This window comes from Poecilia reticulata, linkage group LG2 (assembly GCF_000633615.1).
Source record: "Poecilia reticulata strain Guanapo linkage group LG2, Guppy_female_1.0+MT, whole genome shotgun sequence".
Taxonomy (NCBI): Eukaryota; Metazoa; Chordata; class Actinopteri; order Cyprinodontiformes; family Poeciliidae; genus Poecilia; species Poecilia reticulata.
In genome coordinates this window covers 20,513,652-20,522,519 of record NC_024332.1, presented here as the reverse complement: position 1 = coordinate 20,522,519, position 8,868 = coordinate 20,513,652, and the positions used below count along the sequence as shown (strand labels likewise).

Below are 8,868 nucleotides of genomic sequence, written 5' to 3'. Positions count from 1 at the left end.
CATGCAAAATTTGCTTTCATCCGAAAAAAGTACTTTGGACCACTGAGCAACAGTCCAGTGCTGCTTCTCTGTAGCCCAGGTCAGACGCTTCTGCTGCTGTTTCTGGTTCAAAAGTGGCTTGACCTTTGACCTGGGGAATGCAGCATCTGTGGCCCATTTCCTGCGCATGCCTGTGCATGGTGGCTCTGGATGTTTCTACTCCAGACTCAATCCACTGCTTCCACAGGTCCCCCAAGGTCTGGAATCGGCCCGTCTCCACAATCTTCCTCAGGGTCCGGTCACCTCTTCTCGTTGTGCAGTGTTTTCTGCCACACCTTTTCCTTCCCACTGAGGAGCCTTGATACAACACTCTGGGAACAGCCTATTCGTTCAGAAATTTCTTTCTGTGTCTTACCCTCTTGCTTGAGGGTGTCAGTGATGGACAGCAGTCAGGTCAGCAGTCTTACCCATGACTGCGGTTTTGAGTAATGAACCAGGCTGGGAGTTTTTAAAAGCCTCAGGAATCTTTTGCAGGTGTTTAGAGTTGCTTTGTTGATTCAGATGATGAGGTTAACTGCTCATTCAGAGAACCTTTTCATAATATGCAAATTTTTTGAGACAGGGATTTTGGGTTTTCATGAGCTGTATGCCAAAATCAGTATTAAAACAATAAAAGACCTGAAATACTTCAGTTGGTGTGCAATGAATCTAAAATATATGACAGTTTAATTTTTATCATTACATTATGGAAAATAATGAACTTCATCACAATATACTAATTTTTTGAGAAGGACCTGTAGATGTTAAAAAGGTAAGGGGACAGTTTACTTCCCTGCCTTACTTCGTTACCAACATTAAATGAATTAGACACTGTGTTACCCCATTTGACATGCATCGATTGATGACCCTACCAGTAGACAAGAATTCTAATTAGATATTTGGGTACACCTCTGCTTTCTAACTTGCAGAAAAGTTTTTGGTGATTCACACGATCAAATGCTTTAGAGGCATCAATAAAACACATAAATACTGTAGTGTTGTGCAAATTATACAAGTCTAAAATCTCCTTTAGCGGAAAAATACACGTCTGTGCCACGTTTGGGTTTAAAACCGAATTGATTATCGGAGGTCAAGACAAACTCTTCCAGCCTATTTAGAAGGACTCTTTCTAAAACTTTCGACAAGCTACTAGCTAATGCTATGGGTCGGTAATTCTCCAGAGAGCTAATCTTACCCGCTTTGTCTTTAATAATTGGTACCAGAATGACAGATAATATTGAATTAGGTAACAGAGCATGTACTAGACAACCAGTGAAACACATAGAAAGTAATGTACAGAGTTTCTTACTTGCATTTTTCAGATGCTCATTATGTATCTGACATAATGAGATGCAACAACGTTATTGTTGTTGTAAAGGATTTTGGTGCAGTTTTTTAAAGTGGTATATGAATAAACTTGACTTGACTCTTCTGCCCAAACGTCGCATCCCACAAAGGCCATAAAAGAGAATAAAACCCACAGACCATCCATACCAGAGATTACCAAGAATGATCACAGGTAATCTGTCAGATTAAGAAGATTAATATTCTTCCAGCCGATGAAACAGAGGTTCAAATATCAGGTGCCATGTGACCACCTTAAATCTGAAGAAGCTTTTCTAACTGCTGACTCGTACAGTAATTCACTAGGGGCCTCTACTCTGATACGATTCACTCACTAAACATTATGGCCAGCCGCACTGGCTCAGGTTATAACAGGAAATAAGATCAGCTACCATAACTACGCAGATGATACACAGCTCTACATTATGATGTCACCAGGTGACTCTGAACCCATCCAGTCACTGAACAGATGCTGAGAACAGATAAATGTGGATGAGCCAAAACTTTCTGCAGCTGAACAGAAACTGAAGTTATTATCCTTGGACCTAAAGAGGAAAAATTTAGAGTTACAGATCTAGATTTATGGATCTGTAAATGCCCAAAGTCGGTCCTCAAGAACACCGGCATCCTGCACGTTTTAGTTCTCCCTGGAGGTAGTAACAACCTTTTCAGCATGTCAATGTTCTTCTTAGACCTTCTAACGAGCCATCATTTGATTCAGGTGCGTTAAACCAGGGAGAGAACTAAAACATGCAGGATGCCGGGCCTCGAGGACCGACTTTGGGCACCCCTGGTCTAGATTTATAGATCTAGATCAGTGGTTCTTAACCTGGGTTCGATCAAACCCCAGGGGTTTGGTGAGTCGGTCTCAGGGGTTCGACGGAGCCTCTGCCGCGGAGGTGAAGACATTTGTGTAAAGTCGTGATGACGCCCCGCTTTGCCATCACTTGCTGCAGAGGATCACGTTACATTGCTTAGCCAATCAGAGCTGCACTGATTGGAGGAGTTCCACTCTCAGCATGGATTTGAACTTGTGTCTTTAATTACTTCAGTAAAACTCACAGTTTTTACCAAATTCTATAGTCTAGATCTGCTTCTTAGTCGCATCTTTTCGGGGTTGGTATTGCCTCTAGTGGCGTGGGGGTGGTAATACAACTAATATAATTACATTACTATATACAGTACATTACTCAAATTATTTTGTGTGTGTGTGTGGGGGGGGAGAGGCGGAGAGAGATCATAACCCACTACAGAAGGGTTCGGTGAATGCGCATATGAAACTGGGGGGTTTGGTACCTCAAAAAAGGTTAAGAACCACTGATCTAGACTATAAATCTAGAGATCTATAACTAAATCTAGTTACAGATCTAGATGTATAGATCTAGATTTGTAACTCTAGATTCTAGAGTTTTAGATCTAGTGTTTTAGATCTAGAGTTCAGCCTCTAGAATCTAGAGTTACAGATCTACAGTCAGCTTCAGTCCTTTCAGCTGGAAACCAGAGATGTAGGCCTGTCGTGATAAACAATAAATTAATCGGACGATAAAAAAACCTATCGAGATCATTTTAATTATCGTCTTTATCGTCTCTTCCTGCCTTTTTTTCTTTCCATTGATGACACTGAATTAAAAAAGGCTCAGCTCCGGTGCTCTCCACTGACCCTCCCTTCTTTATTTCCTTAGTCTAATGTCCAGCGCACATTACATGAGTTGTCGGCCCATTTTCAAACCCTGAGAATCCACATATTAGCCGACAGAAATCCTAGGTATAACGGTCCGATCAGGTTCGTCGTGCCGTGTGGTGTCCAGCCGCATGGGCACAAAATAACGGCTGCAAGTCCAGTTAACTAATTTTAAAATCAGGCATTAATYAATGCTTTACTAGAATCTACCTGCGATGCATGTGGCTATAGAGTCAGCGTAAAGTCCTGACTGAATGAAAATCATTATAACCTATTTATGTCACGTTAACGAAGAACAGCTGAAAACCTACCGGGTTCATCAATTGCGGTAGCAATTTGGCTCCAACTCCTCTCTGTCATTTCTATATTCTTTGCATGAAACGTTAAATAAATATTAATGTTGTTTCCACATATCATCTCCGATGTCCGCGCTTTCTGATTGGCTACCTGTCACATTCAGCGTTAAGCTCCCAGTCGGGGAAAACCCCTGATTTAAATCGGAGTGGCCACGACGATCTACCGTAACCCCCCACACACTGCAGGATGATCGGTTAGATCGGCCAACGATCTAAGATTGTCATAAGGGGAAAATAGGGGCAAAAAATGGTGTAGTGTGAACTATTTCATCAGGTAGTGGGGATGTGCCCATCTTCTCTATTTAAATCTAGTGATTACTGAAGGACAATATTGTATACAGACTTCATAATCTGCACTCTTTTGGTTGAATGCAGTATTTATTTCCACTTTGGCTTTATGTTGGTTAGTTTTTATTCAAGTACGTTTTTTGTTAATGGAGACTGAGAATCCATTTTATTTTGGTTTTTGGTTGTTTTGTTTATTTAGTTTATCAGTTCCAGTGTTACGTGTTATTATGAAAATAAATATCAGGAAATCGCATGCATTATTAGTCATTTCTATTAAATCAGCGTCAAAAGGTCTTGAAACAATATTATCATTTATCGCAATAATTTCTTTACACAATTAATCGTCCAGCAAAATTTGTTATTGTGACAGGCCTAGAGATCAGGCTGACCTCTGACATCTGACCTGACCCTTTGGTTCCACAGTGGTCCTTACAGCAGCTGCAGAACATTCCAGAACCAGAGGACTAAAGTCTCAGATCAGAGAAACTCGTCGAGGCGTTTCTCTTTAGTTTCTTTGATTCCTGCAGCAGGTCTGACTGACAAACCAACGGTCCAGAACCCTGCTGCTGGAGTTCCGACTAGAACCAGGAGAATAGAGACACCACCCAGTTCTACATCAGCCAGCTCTACAACACCCAGTTCTACAGTCCTTCACTGAGAGGAATAGACTTTAAATCCTGTCTGTAGTTCATAAATCACTGAACAGATTAAAGATCTGCAGCTGCTGGATCAACCTTCAGGCATTATGTTTCTGGTTCTGCTCTTCATCCAGAATCAGAACCAAACATGGGGAAGCAGCATTCAGCTTCTATGCACCACAGATCTGGAACAAACTTCCAGAAAACTGAAAAACAGCTGAAACACTGTAAAACTAAGACCCAGCTAGTTAGTTTCTTTGATTAACAATAAATGAAACATTCATTAACACATTTAATAATGATTATATTTGACCAAATGTTTGTTTCATAATTGGTGACAGTATTTTTTTCTGGTTAAAGATCCAGAGAGCAGAGAAACGCTGCTGGTTCTGGTTCTGTTCATGATGTTTCTATCTATACTGCATTTGATCTGAACATGAATGAACAGAAAGATCTGAACTGATATGACAACAGTAAACGTTTACCTCTGACCCCAGGACAGGTCCATGCTCTCTAATAGCATTCTGGGTAGAAACATTCAGAGACTCACCTGGACGGAAATAACCTTTAAAATGATATAAACAGCCTGCAGAGACGATCAGAACCGGCAGAACCAGCAGAACCAGCAGAACTGAGGCCCAGGATGGAAACGGTTCTGTGGAAAAACAGAGAAAGATTGACCTCAGTCTGACCTTTGACCTTTATCAGCTCTGACCTGATGCTCTGACCTTTCTGTACATATTTCAGAACCACAGTGTGTCTCAGGACGTCCTGGTCTCTGTGGACGGTGCAGACGTAGCGTCCACCATCTCTGTGTGTGGGATACATGATGGTCAGGCTGACGTCTCCGGTCCTCAGGAAGTCTTTGTTCATCTCTGTGCGGCAGCTGTAAAGTCTGTCCTGCTGGGCGTAGTGTTTACTCGTGTTGGGAAACACATGAATGAACATGAAATGAGGTTCTGACTGGGTCCACTCCACTGACGTGTCCTCAGGAAGGTTGGCTGATGTTCTGCAGGGCAGAACAACAGAACCTGACCCTTCAGTGACCTCGACCTCCTGCTGACCAACTGAGAGGAAATAAATAACAAAATGAGCAGAAACAGTTTGGATCATTATTCTGGTTTGATGCCGCCATTCAGTTTCTGTCTGCAGGATAAAAATCATTTATTTAATAACATAAAATCAGAAACTTTAATCCATCAGTGGTTCATGCTACAGTTATTGATACATCAGAGGGTTTGATCTATACATACATCTATACATCTACAAAACCTGTTTGTTCTGTGGAGGCTGAAGATGACAAAAACACAAAACTAATTATTCCTGGGGATTCATCCTGTTAATGTTCAGTTTATACAGCTGGTCAATGATCAGCATGAATAAATAATGGAGCAAAAAGACAAAACGGTCATGATAAACCATGTTTTATAATCTTAATATATATATATAAAGTATTTTTAAGAAGTCATAAAATGAGGCTGAATATTTAATTAATGCATTTTATTTTTATATTTATATCAATGTGTTTCAAGAAAGCTCCTGTCATTAAAGAACCGACTGCTTTACTGATAATAAAAGACCTCCTTGGGATGCCACCTTGTCGTGGTGGAGGGGTTTGAGTGTCCCAATGATCCTAGGAGCTATGCTATCTGGGACTTTATGCCCCTGGTAGGGTCAAACAAGGCAGACAGGTCCTAGGTGAGGAACCAGACAAAGCGCAACCTGAAGACCCCTTATGATGGACAATAACATTGGATCTGGTTCTCCCTCGCCCGGACGTGGGTCACTGGGGCCCCCCTCTGGAGCCAGGCCTGGAGGTGGGGCACAATGGCGAGCGCCTGGTGGCCGGGATTTCACCCAGGGAGCCCGGCCGGGCTCAGCCTGAAGAGAAGACGTGGGTCCCCCTTCCAATGGGCTCACCACCTGTAGGAGGGGCCAAAGGGGTCGGGTGCAGTGTGTAACGGGCGGCAGCCGAAGGAGGGGACCCTGGCGGTCTGATTCTCGGCTGCAGAAGCTGGCTCTTGGGACGTGGAACGTCACCTCTCTGGTGGGGAAGGAACCGGAGCTAGTGTGCGAGGCTGAGAGGTTCCGGCTAGAAATAGTCGGCCTCACCTCGACGCATGGCTCTGGTTCTGGAACCAGTCTCCTTGAGAGGGGCTGGACGTACTTCCACTCTGGAGTTGCCCACGGTGAGAGGCGCCGGGCAGGAGTGGGCATACTTGTTGCCCCCCATCTTGGCGCCTGTACGTTGGGGTTTACCCCGGTGAATGAGAGGGTAACCTCCCTCTGCCTACAGGTGGGGGGATGGGTTCTGACTGTTGTCTGTGCTTATGGGCCGAACAGCAGCTCAGATTACCCACCCTTCTTGGAGTCCTTAGAGGGGGTACTGGAGAGTGCCCCTCCTGGGGACTCCCTTGTTCTACTGGGGGACTTCAACGCTCACGTGGGCAGTGACAGTGAGACCTGGAGGGGCGTGGTTGGGAGGAATGGCCCCCCAAATCTGAACTCGAGTGGTGTTCTGTTGTTGGACTTCTGTGGTCATCACAGATTGTCCATCACAAACACCATGTTCAAGCATATGGGTGCAGTGATGGGGATGTACTCAAAAAATGTACTAAAGTAAAAGTACAAATACACAGACAAAAATTTACTCAAGTAAAAATACCACATTAACATTTTACTTAGTAAAAGTAAAACGGTACTGGCTTTTAAAAATACTTAAGTATTAAAAGTAAAAGTACTTGCTGAATGCATTACCTAATAGCTGATATCATTAAGTGTACCAATCGTATTTAATTTTAATACATCAGAAATGTGCCATTTTAATGAACAATGCCACAGATAAAGCATGTTTTTATTGTGTTTACTCTCTGTAACATAGTTTAGACTTAGATATGTGATTCTATGCATCATAATTTCAGGGATAGAAACATCTTGTCTCCTGTTCTAACATTGCATGAACTTCACTTTCTTTGCCACTAGTGGCTTTTATTTTGAAAGAAATTCCACTGAAAGGTGGGCAGGGGAGGACATGGAACCAAGCAGTCACGTAGCAGAGTTGTAGTCTACCACCAAACCAGAGACCAAATAAAGACCAAAACCAGCACCCCGCGCTACATGACACAATAAAATTAAGTTCACCTATCAAAATTGCTTCTCAAATTGATCTGAAAGGTCCAGATTACCATAAAAAACACCTAGATATTTAATACTTAGAGTTTAAATAAATTTAACCAGTATCAATTCAAACTCTTCTTCATTTGTTTTGCTTTCATCTCTGTGCTACAATACACATCCCGAAAAGAAATAACGCCCATACTGCCCATGTCAGAAACCACAACTGTCTGCACAATTAAACATAGCAATTAAAGGTAAACAACGCTCTACTATGAACACTGTCCAAGGCACAATAAGGAAAAAGTAGCCAAGCAGAAAGATGATGTTTTCATCCTCCCTCCTGCTGCAATGTCTGCCACCATGACAGGTGACAAAAACAAAGAGCAATGATAAATATATATTTTTTAATGAAATAAAATATCTACTGCAGTGTACGCACGCAGAGCATTACAAGAACACAGAACGGCTCTCAGTGAGGCTTCAGTCCTACAGGACTTAGTAAAGATCCGCCCAGAAGAATTGGATCATTCCTGAATGTCATATTACTATATTGCACTTTGGTCACAGTGTTGTCCCATATATGTGACACCTCAGTCAACACTTCTGCCCAATAATTCAGCGCATGAGTGACAACCTTTTTTCATCGCAGATGCAGCATATGTGTCTCAGTCAGTACAGCTAGCTTGGCTAGCATCACGTCCACGGAGCTTACCTTTCTTTAAACTTTCCTTCCAAGTGATGCTAAAAGTTGGACGAAGTCCCACCGTCTGTGAAAGCAAAGCGCTGCTGATTTTACATGTCGTCGTATCTATGGTTTATGAAGCGCTATTATATTACTGACAATGGGGTATATGCCACGAGAGGTGGTGACGTTTTTCCGTTTGAATTTATGCCACATAGATTGGTTCCGGTCTTGTGAGAAATTCTGTTCCCCTGTGAAAATCTGTTCCCCCTGTGTCGGGAGCGCGCATTGCAGCCAGAAAAGTGGATTCGGCGGATCTGACCATTTTCACGGCGCTTCTGATCAATTTTTCGGTAAAAACTACTCATATAATCATGTCAATGTTGTAATTTTTAATCAGTTTAAACAGTTTAATCGGCAGCTATCAAAATAAAAATACATACATAAATAAACGAGGTCTTATGTGGAGGTCTTTTTACGTAAGGTCCTAAACCTTCGCTTTACAGCACCGATGTTATGCCCAGAAAAGCACGCCTGCCCAAATTTGCATCCCCTGTCGCGGGAGCGCGCATCGCTCTAAACTCTCGCATATTGACGAGGAAACGGATAAAAATATGACCGAAGAGGAAATTTTTAAGATATTTGTAACATTATCACGTTTCTCAACCGTGTAATCCCTAATACGATGGGTTTTATTTCGCAAATTATTTGAAATAAATACGGTTTTTACACTTTTATTGACAC

General features: G+C 42.3%; 1 protein-coding gene across 3 annotated transcripts in view; it reads right to left on the bottom strand.

Moving 5' to 3' along the window:
• The window catches only part of LOC103456824 (protein NLRC3-like), a 41,268-nt gene that overhangs the window by 27,618 nt on the left and 4,782 nt on the right, over positions 1-8,868 (bottom strand). For all 3 annotated transcript variants that reach the window (XM_017303713.1, XM_017303714.1, XM_008396631.1), the window contains 2 exons: positions 5,054-5,392; positions 4,876-4,980 (listed from right to left, as the gene is read on the bottom strand). In XM_017303713.1, coding sequence (XP_017159202.1) covers positions 4,876-4,980; positions 5,054-5,392 — 444 coding nt within the window. The remainder of the gene's footprint in view (positions 1-4,875; positions 4,981-5,053; positions 5,393-8,868) is intronic.